The sequence below is a fragment of the Mytilus galloprovincialis genome, chromosome 10 (genome assembly GCF_965363235.1).
Source record: "Mytilus galloprovincialis chromosome 10, xbMytGall1.hap1.1, whole genome shotgun sequence".
In the NCBI taxonomy this organism is placed as follows: Eukaryota; Metazoa; Mollusca; class Bivalvia; order Mytilida; family Mytilidae; genus Mytilus; species Mytilus galloprovincialis.
Genome location: NC_134847.1, coordinates 26,664,156 through 26,684,403, shown reverse-complemented (window position 1 = coordinate 26,684,403; position 20,248 = coordinate 26,664,156). Strand labels below are relative to the sequence as shown.

Genomic DNA, 20,248 nt, shown 5'->3' with positions numbered 1-20,248 from the left:
CTTTAACCTGAAGCGGGACAGACGGACGAACGAACGGACAGACAGACGGATGAACGAACGGACAGACAGACAGACAGACAGACGGACGAACGGACGCACAGACCAGTAAACATAATGCCCCTCTACTATCGTAGGTGGGGCATAAAAACATTTTAGATATATCAAATTTTCAAGATTTATGTAATTAAGTTATTATTAGGGGCAAATTTCAAAGGGATCACACTGTCACAAATACCTTAAACAACCTCAAACATTTAGAATATGAACTGTGCTTGAGCATGCACATGGCAAGCAAAGATGTCTTCTAACTATCATGAATTAAAGAACCTTAGTGAGCACGCTCACATACCCCACGTCCCCACATTGTCATTGGAGAAATTAAATAAGTATAAGAAAAAATATTGAATAATAATTTCCTGTCAATATACATAGTATGTCCTTATTATCTACAAAATTTCATGAAATTCTGTTGTGTGTTTTCAGAGGAGTTGAGATGACAAACTGTTGCAGTACATTGAAGCAAATAAGTTCAAAGGGGCATAACTCCTAGAAAAAAATTGAACCGTAATTTCCTGTTGATATGCACATCTACATAGTATGTCCTTATTATCTACAAAGTTTCATGAAATTCTGTTGTGTGGTTTGAGAGGAGTTGCGATGACAGTACATTAAAGTAAATAAGTTCAAAGGGGCATAACTCCTAGAAAAAAAATTGAATCGCAATTTCCCGTCGATATGCACAACTACATGGTATGTCCTTATTATCTGAAAAGGTTTCGTGAAATTCTGTTGTGTGGTTTGAGAGGAGTTGCGATGACAAACTGTTGCAGTAATACATTAAAGTAAATAAGTTCAAAGGGGCGTAACTCCTAGAAAAAAAATTAAATCGCAATTTCCCCTCGATATGCACAACTACATAGTATGTCCTTATTATCTGAAAATGTTTCGTGAAATTCTGTTGTGTGGTTTGAGAGGAGTTGCGATGACAAACTGTTGCAGTAATACATTAAAGTAAATAAGTTCAAAGGGGCGTAACTCCTAGAAAAAAAATTGTATCGCAATTTCCCGTCGATATGCACAACTACATAGTATGTCCTTATTATCTGAAAAGGTTTCGTGAAATTCTGTTGTGTGGTTTGAGAGGAGTTGCGATGACAAACTGTTGCAGTAGTACATTAAAGTAAATAAGTTCAAAGGGGCGTAACTCCTAGAAAAAAAATTGAATCGCAATTTCCCGTCGATATGCACAACTAAATAGTATGTCCTTATTATCTGAAAAGGTTTCGTGAAATTCTGTTGTGTGGTTTGAGAGGAGTTGCGATGACAAACTGTTGCAGTAATACATTAAAGTAAATAAGTTCAAAGGGGCGTAACTCCTAGAAAAAAAATTGTATCGCAATTTCCCCTCGATATGCACAACTACATAGTATGTCCTTATTATCTGAAAAGGTTTCGTGAAATTCTGTTGTGTGGTTTGAGAGGAGTTGCGATGACAAACTGTTGCAGTAGTACATTAAAGTAAATAAGTTCAAAGGGGCGTAACTCCTAGAAAAAAAATTGAATCGCAATTTCCCGTCGATATGCACAACTACATAGTATGTCCTTATTATCTGAAAAGGTTTCGTGAAATTCTGTTGTGTGGTTTGAGAGGAGTTGCGATGACAAACTGTTGCAGTAATACATTAAAGTAAATAAGTTCAAAGGGGCGTAACTCCTAGAAAAAAAATTGTATCGCAATTTCCCGTCGATATGCACAACTACATAGTATGTCCTTATTATCTGAAAAGGTTTCGTGAAATTCTGTTGTGTTGTTTGAGAGGAGTTGCGATGACAAACTGTTGCAGTAGTACATTAAAGTAAATAAGTTCAAAGGGGCGTAACTCCTAGAAAGAAAAAAAAACTTCGTTGCGTGGGGTACAATAAAATATGAATTTTACAATGGATGTAGATAAAAAAAAAGTTACAAATAACTGTATTGACATTGAATAGTGCAGTGTATTCTTTTGATGACATGACACTTGGATTTTGGAATATTGATGTTTTAACACATATTTATGGAAGCATCTTTTGGTAAGTACATTGGCTTAGAATTTCCGCCCTTTTGAATAATTGTATATGCTCTTTTAGTTCAATAAAATTAACGGTACCAATTTTCTTGCACCAGATGCGCATTTCGACAATACATGTCTCTTCAGTGATGCTCGTGGCCAAAATATTTGAAATCCAAAGCTTATATAAAAGATGAAGAGCTATAATCCAAAAGGTCCAAAAAGTATAGCCAAATCCGTGAAAGGAACCAGAGCTTTGCATTCCTTAATTTATAATAATTTCTATCATTTTGTAACAGTAAATTTTAATAACACAAAAAATCCGTATTTTCATGCCAGTACCGAAGTACTGGCTACTGGGGTGGTGATACCCTCGGGGACTAATAGTCCACCAGCAGAGGCATCGACCCAGTGGTAGTAATAAAATTAACGGTACCAATTTTCTTGCACCAGATGCGCATTTCGACAATACATGTCTCTTCAAAATAGTGATATTTAAAACTTAATTTTTAGAGTGAAGAAAAAATTTAGACAATATAGGCCGGTGACCAAAGTCGGAAATATGAAATTTTAATCGTCGAAAATGGTACACGGCTATATCATATATCATTGAATTCGGAAATATGTGTACTTTGAGATTCTTCTGGTCGTCAAAAGAAAATATGGTGCAGTTTTTCAGAAATCTTGATCAAAGGTCACATGTCGTTTTCAAGGAAAAACAAAATTGAATATCTAACTCCAATTTAAATACCATTTTTACAGTAGAATGATTGAAAACTTAAATCTATTTTCTTCCTTATTCAATTTTTCATCCAAAAAGTGGAAACCCACCATTAATATGAGATTTCCGAACACGCGTATGCGACTTTACAAAAAGGGGGGTAGTTTTCAATTTTAAATGACATATTTTTTTCAATTTATAAGAACAACGTCTGTCAAAACTTAACAAAATTTATAGTAAATTATGTAAAAATATGTATTCATTAATATAACCATCTAGTATACTTCAATGAAAGTGAAAACTTAAGTTTAAGCCATATACATTGAATTCGCTACATGCAAAACAGACAACAAAAATTATTTCAAAATTACTTCTAATTGAGTTTTTACAATGTCATGACGATTTCTATGAAATAAATTTGTATTAATAGGAAAATAAATCATTTTAAGATAAACTTACAACTTTAAAAAGATATGTTTTATGATAGAACAGCCTTTTATTCGTTTGAAAATGGAGAAAGTTTTGGTTATTCAATCCCAAACTAAGTGACGCAAGATCATATTTTTTTTATGCAGGATATATTGACATAGCTCTAAAAATACGTAACTTTTATCAGTAATTCAGACCTCAAATGACTTTCGTAATGTGGGAACGTTATTACGAAGTTCTGACCATTGGCTGGAATACATATGTTAGCAAGTGGAAGGTTTGGCAAATCTCGAATGTCAGTATTGGTCCATAGTGTTTAAAGAACACGACAAAATTCTAAAGCCACGAATCCTATAATAATATTGCGAATATAAATGTTAAACTTCGGACATTTAACGTGTTGTGCATTGCAATAGAGTGGTGGTCAAATGTTTGTGTACCACATATAGCAAGCTTTTATCCATCACCATTGGGCATCATCGTCATTATAAAATACACTTTGGCCATGTCAATCTATTTTATGGGGGACATAAAACAACTGAAATATCAGTGCACCTCTGAGACAAATGTCAAAAGAATCCTGTATTGAAAGAAACGTCTTGTCCTGCTGCTTGAAATTCAAAATATATCTAAACAAAAGTCTAGAAAAAAAACAAAATCTGTGATCCGCATCGACAGTATACACTAGCCATGATTACATGACTGTAGCCTGTGTTTCCGATTGTCGTGGTCGTTATGCCCTACAGTCTGGTCTGTATAAATGATTTGATATCTGAACTAGGGATAGCATTTATGTCACACTGCTGATGGTAAAAAACTTTCTACTGTGAATGTTCTTGTAATTCAGAATACAACAGTTTGACTCCCAGTAAAGGTTTATAGTGGCTGTATGACAAATAAGCATTAAACAGCCTTTACGTAAATGTTCTGTTTTAGAGAACAAAATTCCTTGTCGTTTTTCTTAACAATAGATGCAAGCATATGAAAGAGAGACGAAAGATACCAAAGGGACATTAAAAGTCATAAGTCGAAAATAAATTGACAACGCCATGGTCAAAAAATGGAAAACACCCACAGACAAACAATAGTACACATAGCACAACCTTTGATAGCTGTGACTTCGATTTCATGACTTGAGCCGGCTGACATTTTGTCTGTATGTCTTAAAGAAACATTACAGGCAACGGTACGTAAGTTACCGATGGTTATGTTTTAAACAAAACAAAGGGAATTCCAGAAAAAAAAATATAGTTCAGTTTGGTTGTGTCAACAACATGTTACCCGTGTCATGCAAATCAAAAGTATCAATATGTTACAAACAGGAATGGAAAACAAATTGATTGCAAATTTTCAGATCTGATCTGATACTTACTAGTAGTATCTAAAAATTGTAAACCTCAAAAGATGTTGCTAGTGAGTTGGGCAACGACAGAGCTTAAAGGTATCATTACTCGTGATACAAAAACTTATTTTGTGTCTATTTTAGTCGCCAGTTCTTCATAATAAAGTACATGTCACTAAAATTAAATTTCCACGTTCTACACTCAGGTGTTACAATTGAAACAATCTTCTAAACCTTCCGGGAGCACACGAGATAACCCCTGGTATTCAGTATGCTTGATGTTTATCTTTGGTGGTCTATGTAAAGTTTTGCAGACTTTTGTTTGTCATTTACGTCGTTCTTCTACTTTTACCCTGCCGTCTTGATATTATGATATCGTCGACTAATATGTTTGAATATCCCTTTAAATCCTGTGGCCTGTTTTAAGTAGTCAGCGGTACACCCCTATTCATGAAGTATGTATTGACTTAACATGCACATTATACGATGGCGCAGAGGGGTGTAGTACATTGAGACCTGGGGAATTGACATTGGAAAGTTAAAATCGCCCTTCAAATTGTCATAGATTTTTGTTTGTAGTTGTCAATCTGTCTCAATATCAAAGAAAAGGTCAAGATATGAAGCGAACATTCTAATTTCTGTAGTATCCTTTATCACAAGCTAACTGGGAAATGTAAGTACTGACTGACTAATTATATAATGTGTAGGTAAAAAAGAGACAGGATATCTTCAATATATCTGAATTTTGAAATCAAAAAAATTAGCAAAATGGTTTTCTTTAGGTCTTTAAAAGGTTCTGCATTTCAAACAGCAGTGCGAACTGTAGATATCACTATATATATGTCATGTATTCTTTTCCATTTTTATTATAAACAATTTTCAAGCAAATAGAATGAACCCGATGATAGATGTACATCTATGAATTAAAGTCACAATTATCCACGCAATTTCAGGTATATTTCATCATTACACCAATCAACTGTGTCAAAATACCTCAATTTACTGTACGTTGGTAAAAATAAATCAATTATTCCACTTCCGCATTTAAGAAAATAAAACTATTTTTAAAAGGGATTAAAATGAATGTTTGCTTCTTTGAAATGTTACAGCAAAGTTTCAACGGACATTCTAGTTTTGTTATCTTTTGGGGATTTTTTTTTAAAGTAAATGATTGCATGATTAGCAGAGATTTATGAAATTAAAAAAAAATCGTTTTAAACAATATTACCTCATAAAAACATGTGTACATGAAAAGAAGAAAAGCAGTTTTATTACTTTATAGGAGATACGATATAATCCGTTCATCAGCGCTTTATTGTATGATGTTGAAATCGGGTAAAACACAAAATGTCCCCGTTAACAGTAGTTTTTACTTCATAATTTGTCATCAAAAGGCTTTGAGGATTACCCTTTTCGCCTAATGCATAGAACAATATGTCTGATGTTTGAATAAAACAAAAAAGAAAGATAAGCGATGGCAGCTTTTGAATAAAAAGCCAAATTGCATGCCACTAATGATCTGCATTTGATGTCAAATTTGCTGACTAAAAGCTGAAATAAAAAAAAAATTCACCATACGACTTTTTGACGACCAATCTTAAATTCAAGTAAAATCATTTTTCTAGTACTGTGCCAATTTTTAGCCGTGTACCATGAAGTGAAATTAAACTCCTTTAATAATTGACTTTTTCCTATTCTGTCACCGCACTAATATATTTATGCATTAATTTATATATTATCAAAATGAGTAAGATAGGAGACATATTTATTTTATAATTAGGACAATTTGTTTTAGAAAGTATTACTAATAAAATAAGAATATTCTAATATAATGAATTTGGTATAAAACTAGTAATCTTGGGTATGACTGCCAATGAGACATCTATCCACAAATGACAGATAAATATATTTATCTTACCTCCTATACATTTCTAGGAATATGATTGGTTAAAAGCGTCCTCGTGGAAACCGTGTATATTCAATATTAGGTTAGTTGGGAGGCGGGGCTTATTCCATACACGGTTAGTAGTGGAGTTACGTCCCTTTATTTTCCATATAAGGTAATAAGGAGGCGGGGCTTATTTCATACACGGTTAGTAGTGGTGTTACGTCCCTTTAGAAAAACAAAACAGTACTGAGAAAAAATCATAAAGGTTTCAACAGACGAAGAAAGTGATGATAAAGTGAAATAAATTCAGAAAACACATTTAAATCTAACAAGTTGTCATTGTTGGCATCATGTTAACTACATGCTAACTGTATTGAAGACTTGCTCATTTTGATGGGTCACTAGTCTAAATTTTACACGTTAAGATAGTCGGTAAGATAAATTCGTTACATAGTGTGCTAGTGACGTAATACGGTATATATGGGGTCAGTAAATTCCATATGGGGATTCGAGCTTCGCTCTCACCCCATATGGAATTTACTGACCCCATATATACCGTATTAGGTCACTAGCACACTATGTAACTAATAATATAGAGTTGTCACTAGCTCAGACGTACTTATAAATGTAATTATTTTCTGTGACTGTATCTTACATTAATTTGTAGGATCCTTTACTATAGATAATTTAACTGATCTGTAAGAATAACATCTTCATGCCTTATATATCATGTACTGTAGTACGACGCTAGATTAAAACTGACGTGGAAAGGTAACACCCTGTGACATATGGTATTTTGAACCCCCTAAAAAGTGAACCCGGGGTCCAAATACCATGCGGTAAAATGACTCCGGGGTCATTTTTCACATATGGTATTTTGAACCCCCTTGCGGTATATTGAACCCCCTGTTTTTGATAAAGAGTATTGCAGATAATCTAATTTACAATTTATTGGCATTTGTGGTTTTAAGTAGGGGGTTCAATATGCCACAGGGGGGTCAAAATACCATGGCTAAGTAAAATTTTCAAAATATCTTTTCCAGTATATTAAATACATACAAACTACTTATTGGAGTATTATAACTTTTTTAAGGAGTTAGAATAGCTTGAATTTTTGAAATTCAAGGTCTATAGTAGGGGGTTCAATATACCGCAGGGGGGTCAAAATACCATGGCTAAGCAAAATTTTCAAAATATCTTTTCCAGTATATTAAATACATACAAACTACTTATTGGAGTAATATAACAATGTTCAGGATTTAGAATAGCTTGAATTTTTGAAATTCAAGGTCTATAGTAGGGGGTTCAATATACCGCAGGGGGGTCAAAAAACCATGGCTAAGTAAAATTTTCAAAATATCTTTTCCAGTATATTAAATACATACAAACTACTTATTGGAGTATTATAACTATGTTAAGGAGTTAGAATAGCTTGAATTTTTGAAATTCAAGGTCTATAGTAGGGTGTTCAATATACCTCAGGGGGGTCAAAATACCATGGCTAAGTAAAATTTTCAAAATATCTTTTCCAGCATGTTTATTACATATAAACCACTTATTGGAGTTTTGTAACTATGTTAAGGAGTTAGAATAGCTTGAAGTTTTGAAATTCAAGGTCTATAGTCATGATAGTAGGGGGTTCAATATACCGCAGGGGGGTCAAAATACCATGGCTAAGTAAAATTGAAGCCCAGGTGGTCTTGTGGTCTAGCGGGACGGCTACAGTGCAGGCCATTTGGTGTCACGATATCTCAGTAGCATGGGTTTGAATCCCGGCGAGGGAAGAACAAAAAATTTGCGAAGGCAAATTTACAGATCTAACATTGTTGGGTTGATATTTAGACCAGTTGTATATACATTATGTACACAGCCATGTATCACCATCGCTGCTGCTGATCCGATGGATTAATCTGTTGTAGAGTTGTCACTGGCTCAGACGTACTTAATTATAAATATAATTATTTTCTGTGACTGTATCTTACATTAATTTGTAGGATCCTTTACTATAGATAATTTAGCTGATCTGTAAGAATAACATCTTCATGCCTTATATATCATGTACTGTAGTACGACGCTAGATTAAACTGACGTGGAAAGTTAACACCTGGCCACCGAAAGCTTCATTTTTATGAAGCCCAGGTGGTCGTGTGGTCTAGCGGGACGGCTGCAGTGCAGGCCATTTGGTGTCACGATATCTCAGTAGCATAGGTTTGAATCCCAGCGAGGGAAGAACAAAAAATTTGAGAAAGCAAATTTACAGATCTAACATGGTTGGGTTGATGTTTAGACGAGTTGTATATACATTATGTACACAGCCATGTATCACCACCATTGCTGGTGATCCGATGGATAAATCTGTTGTAGAGTTGTCACTGACTCAGACGTACTTATATATATATGTTACAGGGAATTTGTGAAATCAGTGATTTTGTAAAATCACTGAAATTTCAGGGAATTTATAAAATCACTGAACTGATTATATAGTGATTTTATAAAATCCATGATGTTGACTAGCTATATATAGTGATTTTACAAAATCCCTGAAATAATTAAGATCTTTTTTACAGATTCACTAATTAAATTCAGGGAATTTGTAAAATACATTCATTCATTTTTATTAAGAATTTCTGTGAAAAAAGACTACAACAGTAACAATCAATAAGTTTGAGGTTAATCTAGTCTTTATTTTAAAATTAAGTGAGCAGTTTTCAAGCACAAAACAACTGACATACTGTAGAACAATGGCTCAGTCACAAATGTCTTGAAATCAAGAGCAAACATACACACAAAATTACTTTAAATAATTGAGGTAAAATTAAAGTGCAACATATGGAATCAGGGAAAATATGATAAACATTTTGGAATATTTTGTCAATGAGCCACAGAAAGAAGACAAAACAAGCTCTTATCACTACCGTGTTTGAAAGAAAGTTACTGTTTATTATAGATTTTCTGTATAATTAGTATTTACTGTAGAAAATAAAACCAATTATATCATTTTTTTTAAATCAAATATAAAAACTGAACATTAGGTTGATTGCTGTCATTAGATCCAGTGGCAAATATTACATACATATTTCAAGAGCATCTTATCGCTGCATGAAAATTGATATATAAAAAGAAAATAAGTGTTGTATTATTAATTTGCTGCCCACAAAATAACATTTATATTCACAAAATAATAATAAAAAAAGACAACAGAAAATATTGGTAATGATACTTTGTTTTGTACTTGCAAGTTTATGAATAGGTTAATCTAACCAAGCAAAAATAAACAAAGTTTTACCTACTTTGGTCATTTATTAGACACATGTATTCTTTCACAAAGTTGTATAACTTTGAAAAAGTTTCTAAATTTCTCAACTCTTTTAATCCAAATACAGTAAATATTTTGTTGATAAATGAAGGTATGAAGTTCTTCAATGTGGAGATTTGAAAAAAATTGTTAAAAACAATATTCATCAGATGAAGATGTTTTAAAAATATTATGTATGTTTTGAAGACATGTACAGCATAGTTAAGAAAATTCACATATCAATAGCTTATAGTGGTAGGGATGTCACCCAAACTTGTCTTGCAAAAATAAGCAAATTCAGAGTCACTGGTCTAAATACCCGTTTATATGCCTTTTAGTCATTATCATTATACACAAGTTCTAGCTCATAGTGTTTATTAAACAAATATATTTCTAGATCATTTAAGTGATCATTCATTTGGTCTATCTTTATATTAAGAAAAACACATTTCTAAGTACTATATATACCATGGTTTTTACGAGTTAACATATTTAAACAAACGAATCCGAAGGATGAGTTTGTTTAAATATGTTAATGAGTAAGACACATGGTATATAAAATTTGTAATATAAATAAAATGATTGACAGCTTCAAGACCTTAAACTAATATTGGACATTGATTAAGTTACAGTTTTATCCAATGAAATGGAAGCGCGCGCAAGTCACGTTTGCGCTTCGTGTATGATCGTCTGTGTATTTCATGTAATAGAACCCCTGAATTTGCAGAAAGTAAAGAAAATGTCGGATTTTCCCGATTTTTTTTGTTTGTTTTGCGCCCCGTGTATGATTGTAGGCGCAGGTAATTTCATAATGTCATCAGACTGAGGAAAACAAAACTGTCGGAATACAGCGACAAGGATTAAATAATTATTCTAATGACGGTAAGAATTGGTTTTTTTTCAGTTTTCAATGTATCATACAAATTAATCATATTTTACAGAATTTTCATCTAATTGAAAAATGCTTTTCTTCCGTTATTTTATTAGATTATTTATTAAAACACAATTTTAATGATAAAACAATATTTTAACAGTAGCGGATCCAGGGGCGTAGATAGTGTACGTCCCCTAATCATGTTTTTTCACAGATATTTGTAGCCTATATTTATTCCTTTTAGTATAGGTACCCCCCTTTTTAAATCGAAATTTAATTGAATTTTCGCAAAGGAAATGATAGTTTTACATTTTATTTTTTTCAAAACTGAAAGACGAAACATTTAGTAATTGTTTCCAAAATTAAGGGAATTCGTACCAATCCTATATAGTTTGAAAAGGGTTTCTTGAAATGTAGTACACATAATTTATTGCTATCTTGACCTTTTAGTACGTTTTACAGTTTCCTAAATATTTTAGAGGCGGATATATTTAAAAAAAAAAAAAAAAAAGGTGGAGCTTCAGCCATGGAATAACATGAAAATGAATATGTTATACCATGGCTGAAGCTCCACCTTTTTTCCTTTGGATTCTAGTCGAGTTGCATATTTAATTAGCAAAGTATGGTACAACATAAATTTGCATATAATATACCATGGTTTTCCCTCACCACACTTTTTAAGCAAATTATTTCATAAAAACATCAAAGGAAAAAATCCAATTTATGTTACAATAGCATGTTATACTTTATTGTAATCAGAGATTTTACAAAATCCCTAGCTCTATTTTCAGTGATTTTGTAAAATCCCTAACAATTTCAGGGATTTTACAAAACCACTGAAACTTTTAGTGATTTTACACAATCACTGATTTTACAAATTCCCTGTAACATATATCTTTTTTTTCTGGTTGAAAAACACTTTAGGTTTAGAGTATTTCAATATATACCTAAATACTTCTCCTTGCATAAAAATTAATATGGCTGCAGGATTAACTAGATTTTATTTACTAGATAACTTTTAAAATGCAATAGTTAAGTATAAAGCAAGGATAAAGCAGTCGTGTAGCATGTGTAGTCTGTTGTGAGTCGAGATCTTTCAGCAGTATTTTGGCTACATAAAATACACAATTTAGTTTTTTTTTCTACAATGTGTATAGTCATCAGTTTGCAATTACCAGATAATGCTCAACTTTTAAAGACATAGCCCTCAACTTTTAATGACCTGGCCCTTAACTATTGGCCACCTAGCCCTCAACTTTTAATGACCTTGTCCTCAACTGTTGGCCAGGTAGCCAACTATAATTGCTCAACTGTTGAACACCTAGCCCTCAACTATGATATTTTCTCAACCTTGCTCAATTAATTTGCATAAAGTTGAGCATTGAAAGTTGAGGGCTACCTAATTTGCATGGCAAAAATCCAGGTAGCCCTCAACTGGCCCTCAACTATTTGCTCAACTGATGGCCAGCTGGTCCTCAACTGACCCTCAACTGTTTGTTCAACTGGCGGCCAGTTGAGCAATGCAGTTGGCCATCCTATCATTTTTTCTGTATGGGAGCTCTTTTATTATTATTCATTTCTTAGGGGCGGATCCAGCCATTTTAAAAATGGGGTTCCTAACCCAGGATAAAGGGGGGTTCCAACCACATGTCCCCATTCAAATGCCTTGATCGTCTAAAAAAAGAGGAGGGTTCCAACCCCAGGAACCCCCCCCCCCTTCTCTGGATCCGCCACTGTTTTTTTATTCTTTAATTTATTAGCCCTTTATTCTACATTTTCTGCCCATAAAGATTATTATCTATTCTGTAAACACCATCCAGACCCTCAGGTTAGGTGTATATATATATATAAGTTGTCTGTTGTATTGAGTCACACGTGCACCCACTCAATATTGATTATGTCATATTAATTAATAACAAATTGGTTAAGCATTGTAATGGGTAAATATCAGTTGAAGTAAGTTTCACTTACAAACTTTACTTGTACTTTAACAGAAAATTCATTAATTAAGGTAGCAATAAACTGTTGAGTTAGTGAGTTAGGAAAAAATATTAAAATTTACCCTCATAAATTTTACCATCCCCTTTTCATTGCTTTCTTGCAATATTAAGCTTACTATTTGTGTCATATATGTGGATATATGTATGTAATCAGAATCTTCCATAGATTTTAGATCCAGTTTATAAAATGGTAAAATATAATTTCTTTTTGGGTGTATCCATGGCAACAATCTGCATTCTTTTGTTATAAAATATTGCAAAAAGGGGGGAAAGATGTCACATAATTCCCCAAAATTTGGCCAAAAGTAGAATTTCAGTCACTTCAAGTAATACCTTTTCAGAAACTGTTTACATATATCTTTCAATAAATCCAATGAAAATCATATGTCTTTCGTCTCATTTTTTTGTAAAATTGCATCAAAAACTTCGTGTAGAAAAAAAGTGTTTGTAAACATTACATTAATTTCTGGACCGATGACCTGTCTAGCTATGAAAATACAGAGAGTCAAACAGAAAATAGCCCATAAAACATGTGAAAATAGTCTTGATGTTCTTATAAACCATCTTTGAAGACTAAATTAGTACTCAGCTGTCTAAAAATGAATTTTATTACACAATAACTTTCATATTTGAAAAATCCACCGGGTCCAAAATGCGAAACCAAACTCCTAACTGTGTATTGCTACCTAAGAGTTCATTTTAAATCAATGTAGAACTTTTTGTCAAGTTTACTTTTAATTCAATAATAATTAAAGTACACACAATTTTGGCTGAAGTTTTCTATTTGTATCATAACATGAATACCAATAACTTTAAAATGCAACTAAACGATTACATATTTTTCAGTATACAATGTATGTATTAAAATGACTTGGAGGCAGTGGTGTTATGCAAGTTTTTACATTAGTAACTGAAATCGGAACCAGGTGCTCAGCAGGGCGCAGCTTTATACGACCGCAGAGGTCGAACCCTGAACAGTTGGGGCAAGTATGGACAAAACATTCAAGCGTGATACAGCTCTGAATTTGGATTGTGATCAAATTTTTGACATTACATGGTTTTTTTTACACAAAACAAATGTCAAGATTTTACAAATCAATTAAAGATTTCTTCTTATTTAAATCTAAAATTAAATAGTTGACACAGCATAGGTTTCTGACACAGAATGAATGTGGTCTAATGAACTTAAAAGGTTTTTTTTGCCTTTGAGCAATTGACTATGCTGTTGAATATTAATCCTCTCAAAAAAATGTTTGAAGAAATTTTCTTTTTATTTATGAAATCTGAAATGAGAAAAATTTAACCCCATTCCCCCCCCCCCCTTTTTTTCACATCCCCGTTTCCCTTTTTCCAAAACTGATATCAATTCAAATTTCTAATGGAGTTTGCAACAATAACTACTCTTTTAAATACATCATAAAATATTAAAATGTAAAATAAAGTGCTTGTTATCACTGAATGGTAAAGATTGGTTGGTAGTAAAAGTGAATATACATTGTTTATTGTATAAAACAATAAAAAAAACTTCATCAGCAACATTTTATATTGGCAAATTTCCAATGAAGTTATTTACATAAAGTTATTGGCAAATAAAAATAGAAAATGACATCATAGTCATGTCTGGCAAATTTCCAACATACATTATCTAAAACATTTTAGATAAGATAAGGAAAAAAAGCTTCATCAGCAACATTTTATATTGGCAAATTTCCAATGAAGTTATTTACATAAAGTTATTGGCAAATAAAAATAGAAAATGACATCATAGTCATGTCTGGCAAATTTCCAACATATATTATCAACTACTATTCTATACAAAGAAAGATAACTCCAATTGAAAATTAATTGCTATTGCACAATATTGTGCAATTAGATATTTCTTGCTATTGTGCAATACTGTGCAATTGAAAATTTCTTGCTATTGCACAATACTTGATATGGAATCCTGATTTGGACCAACTTGAAAACTGGGCCCATAATCAAAAATCAAAGTACATATTTAGATAAAGCATATCAAATAAGCCCAAGAATTTAATTTTTGTTAAAATCAAACTTAGTTTAATTTGGACCCTTTGGACCTTAATGTAGACCAATTTGAAAACTGGACCAAAAATTTAGAATCTACATACACAGTTAGATTTGGCATATCAAAGAACCCATTTATTCAATTTTTGAAGAAATCAAACAAAGTTTAATTTTGGACCCCCATTTGGACCAACTTGAAAACTAGGCCAATAATTAAAAATCTAAGTACATTTTTAAATTCAGCATATCAAAGAACCCCAAGGATTCAATTTTTGTTAAAATCAAACTAAGTTTAATTTTGGACCCTTTGGACCTTAATGTAGACCAATTTGAAAACGGGACCAAAAATTAAGAATCTACATACATATTTAGATTCGGCATATCAAAGAACCCCAATTATTCAATTTTTGATGAAATCACACAAAGTTCAATTTTGGACCCTTTGGGCCCCTTATTCCTAAACTGTTAGGACCAAAACTCCCAAAATCAAACCCAACCTTCCTTTTATGGTCATAAACCTTGTGTTTAAATTTCATAGATTTCTATTTACTTATACTAAAGTTATGGTGCAAAAACCAAAAATAATGCTTAATAGGGCCCCTTTTTGGCCCCTAATTCATAAACTGTTGTGACCTCAACTCCAAAAATCAATCCCAACCTTCCTTTTGTGGTCATAAACCTTGTGCTAAAATTTCATTGATTTCTATTTACTTATACTAAAGTTATTGTGCGAAAACCAAGAATAATGCTTATTTGGGCCCTTTTTTGGCCCTTAATTCCTAAACTGTTGGAACCAAAACCCCCAAAATCAATCTTAACCTTCCTTTTGTGGTCATAAACCTTGTGTCAAAATTTCATAGATTTCTATTCACTTAAACTAAAGTTATAGTGCGAAAACCAAGAAAATGCTTATTTGGGCCCTTTTTGGCCCCTAATTCCTAAAACGTTGGGACCAAAACTCCCAAAATCAATACCAACCTTCCTTTTGTGGTCATAAACCTTGTGTTAAAATTTCATAGATTTCCATTCACTTTTACTAAAGTTAGAGTGCGAAAACTAAAAGTATTCGGACGCCGGACGACGACGACGACGACGACGACGACGCCAACCTGATAGCAATATACGACGAAAATTTTTTCAAATTTTGCGGTCGTATAAAAAGTAATCAGAGAAAAGAGTAACCACTTGTTTCTTTTGAAGATCAACACACACAAGGAAATTGTCAGACAATTTATAACCATATATGGGGATATTTTTAGATCTATACATGAAAAGAAAGTGAAATGAATGTTTTAAAAATAAAAGCTTGAGGACATATGAGAGGGCCCTCATGGGGTTTTTGATTATGTGATTACTTGGCCGTTTTTTTAATGATTATTTGATTATTAAGCCAAATATTTCATGATTATTTGATTACCTAGGACTGTATTTTTAGTTTATGATTATTTGATTACTAAAGATAAGCAAATATTTAATGATTATGTGATTATATTGGCAAAAAAATGGTGATTATGTGATTACTAGGACCCCCCCCCCCCATGAGGGGCCTCATATGACAAAACTATAACATTGCTGTCTGTCACATGTGACTTTTGGAATGAAGCAATTTTCAGTATGACAGTAAAAGGGAGGATTACATTACTGTTAACACTGACTCTGGAACATTGAAGACAAAGAAATAAAAGTATTACACCAGAGGAAATGACTGTGCACTCCTTTCTTGTAAAATCAACACACAAAAGGAAATGTTCATAGCATTATTCATCCAATGCCAGTTATTGAGATAATTTTGGATATACATGTATACATAAAACTGTGAACTGAGTGAAAAATTATAATTCAAACATCATATTTTGCAGGCTAGTAACTGCATGTACTTTAATACTGGTAAAGTCTATATATATTGTAATTCACAATATTTTACATGTAAATAGGAATATTCTTTGCATGTTACATGTGAAATAAAAGACAAGTTTTAGGAATAAAGAATTTTCCAGTATATAACATTAACATATGAAATCAACAGTATGGTATATTTCTACATTTATTATGGATCATGGAAAACCACAAGAAAGTTTTGTATGCATTATAATAAGGATTTTCAGTTTAATGTGACATATGTATACATTGATGCTTTTGGTATTAAGTTTGAGAAAACTATTTGAAATGAATAAAAAGTTATCATTTATAAAACTTTTGAAATGGAAATTATGTATTTAATAGTAATTATGAGTGACATAATGAATCTCTTATTTTATTTTTTCTATAACAATAGAAAACACGTTTATACTGTATTTACTAACATCATGTACATGACCTGGTATAATATTTTTTCTGGTTTTAATTCTGGACAAACATGACAAATGCATGTCATTTAACCTGTTTTTAAATTTATTAATTTACTATTCAAAAGATTGCAATGAATGAATGATGCATGTTCAACAAATGAGCATAGCTCTAGATATATAGATATACACATGAAATAGCTTAAACCAATATTGTTTCAAAAAAAGATCCATTTACACATGTCATGTGACGGTTTTCCATACTGTCTAAATATTTAAAACTGTTTAAAAAAAACATTGAAAAAATACTTGATCAGGGCCGAGGAGATTAACATTTCTCATGAAATAGATAGAAAGGGCTTCATACTTCCATGCACTTGTTAAATGTGGTTTTTTTTCTTATCGGGAGAATCATTTTGTTTTAGAAAGACTTGCTGAGTCGTTCGTTATCTTGTTATCTTACTTCTCCTTGATCATATAGATCTTAGTGATCGTAAAAACCCTATATATATATACATGAGAATCGAAGTGAAGAAAGTCACCATTAGTTAATTTTATTTACAATCAGCACATATGTGGAGTTAGAAATGAACGTAGGGTTACGAAAGCTCTTGCAATATCTTTCAAAGTAAAATGTTTGAGTTTGTTTTACATCTTTAATGTGTCCATTTCTGGACAAAAACTATCACAATGTCGTTAATTTCTTTCCCAGCAATTTGATACTACAAAGAGGAATAATGGATCTGAATCATTTCAGTGTTTAAATGTCGGAGCGAAAGGACTTGAGTATCATTCATTTATAAAGATCACATTGGCGCACCCCGTTAATATTTATTGGTCTCTTTAAAATTTGGCATATTTAATTAATTCTTGGACAGCTCATGAATACCAAGATTGCTGTTTCTTGTTTTTAAAATGAATACAGCTATAATTTTCAAAAATGACAAGAATGTTGACTTTTGGTGTGGACATGGTTGGATTTTATGTCACTTCTGTAATTTTTTATTATAAAAGGACAAATTTTAAGAAAGAAACAGCTGTTACAACTTACAGGAAAGATAACCAAGTTGAAGGTTCACACGCCATCTTTGAATGTCGCCCGTTACCATGGTAACAATGTGGGGAGTTCTGAGACACCAGAAAGTTTGGATGATATAAGGGATGATCATAATTGACCCCCCCCCCCCCCCTCCTCCCTCATAATTAGTTTCTAGACTAAAAATTCTAAATAATTTCAAATTTCAATGATTTTTTTTTTGGAATAAATAGCCGATTCACTCTGGAACAGCATTCTTCTTCTTCAATCTTTGTCGTGATGACAGAGTAATTTCTCTTGTGAATTATCCTCTCTTGTAAAATTATTATCACTAATGTAGTTTCTCCTTTGTACTTATATTGTAGGTTGGGCTTTAAAAAAGGTTCTGGCTACGGTTACATGGAAATGTAACAATAATAAAAATATCATTGTTACATTGGGGACTAAATGCCGGAATGCATGGTTGGAGAAGGAACCGATTAATTACGAATGTAACAATAATTATTGAGGCTACAGTTACATTGGGTTATTGTTACATGAAAAACAGCAATGTTCGATGGGACTAGTAATATGTACTAAATAATAAAAGTTGAAGACATTATATTATATTTACAATACATACAAGTATAACATACAATTTTTTGATTTTTTTATAGTACGTCTTCCATGGATTCTGAAATCGGACTCGGACATCTTTTAAACTGAGTTTGACTATGCGTAGTGTTGTGCGTTTGTTTTTTCTACATTGGCTAGAGGTATACGGGAGGGTTGAGATCTCATAAACATGTTTAACCCCGCCGCAATTTTGCGCCTTTCTCAAGTCAGGAGCCTTTGCATGGCCTTTGTTAGTCTTGTATGATTTTTTAATGTTAGTTTTTTGTGTATAATTCAGAGTTTAGTATGACGTCCATTATCACTGAATTAGTATACATATTTGTTAAGGGCCAGCTGAAGGACACCTCCGACGGGTGTGGGGGTTTCTCGCTACATTGAAAACCCATTGGTGACCTTCGGCTGTTGTCTGCTCTATGTTCGGGTTGTTGTCGCTTTGACACATTCCCCATTTCCATTCTCAATTTTATATATGTATACAGAAGTTCACAGTGTTAGTTCACAGTTAGCAAACTTTGCTTTTGATGTATCAATTTTTGGTAATTGCATTTGTATAGCAGTATGAAATTTGTGTCTTTATATTGTTTCAGTTTCGTTTCAAGCGCATCCCATGCAAGTTTTAAATTTTTCACTCAAACAAAATTGGTAATAGGAATCTCTTCATCTTTTGTTCAAAGTATAATGACGGTAATATGAGTAGATGTGCAGTTAAATACTTAAAAGTGAACAGTTTTCTCAGCCCGAGTTTTCAACAACAAACCATTTGAACTATATTTTTTGCCTTTGGCACTACTAATTTGAAGTAGTATCTTTAAGAACATCAAATTTAAACACCATTTGTTGAATAATAATATTTATTATTTATTATTATAACAAGTATTATTTAGTAGCCATGAATGAATTAAGCAACAAAACTATATAGAAGATTTAAGTTTAATAAATCTAGCATACATTGCTGTTTTTCATGTAACAATAACGCAATGTAACCGTAGCCTCAATAATTATTGTTACATTCGTTATTAATCGGTTCCTTACCCAACTTTGCATTCCGGCAATTAGTCTCCACTGTAACAATAATATTTTTATTATTGTTACATTTCCATGTAACCGTAGCCAGTGCCTTAAAAATATTATAGAATTATGTATCAAGTGAAAAAAAAGAAAGAAATGGTTAATTAGGTAATCGAAATGGCATGAAAAATTAAAAAATATATTAAAAATTAAAAGAAAAAGAAATTTGTATTAAATTATCCAATAAAACGGTTTGTTAACCTACCTGGGTTCCATAGCGTAAACGAAAGTTCAAATTTTTTCCCCATTTTCTCTGTTTCATTTTCGTGTTGACATGGTTGAAGGAGCTCGTCTTGAATTTGTATTCTTCTTTGTTCAACATAAAATGCAACAAGCAAAACAAATACAGAGAAGAGCAAAACAAATAAATTCGTCTCCATTACCAGGGGAATATAAGTAAAGGGAGGGAAACTTCTTCTTCTTCTTTTCTGGATCTTCCTCCTACTAATGAGGAGCACATCCAATAAGGGTTTAAAACAGTTAATGGCTTATATACACGGGCACAATAATGTTAATCATATTACACGGGTAAAATTGGCGATGAGATCCATTTAAGAATATAGACTATATCACTTTAAAATGCACATATCATACTAAAAGTTTTCATTTTCCATATTAAACA

At 32.3% G+C, this 20,248-nt stretch overlaps 1 protein-coding gene across 1 annotated transcript in view; it reads right to left on the bottom strand.

Moving 5' to 3' along the window:
- The window catches only part of LOC143047285 (uncharacterized), a 66,394-nt gene extending 46,383 nt beyond the window's left edge, over nt 1–20,011 (bottom strand). Inside the window, exon 1 of the mRNA XM_076220325.1 lies at nt 19,832–20,011. Within this exon, the coding sequence (XP_076076440.1) occupies nt 19,832–20,006 (175 nt within the window). The 5' untranslated portion in view covers nt 20,007–20,011. The remainder of the gene's footprint in view (nt 1–19,831) is intronic.
- Between the last annotated feature and the right edge of the window lie 237 nt (nt 20,012–20,248).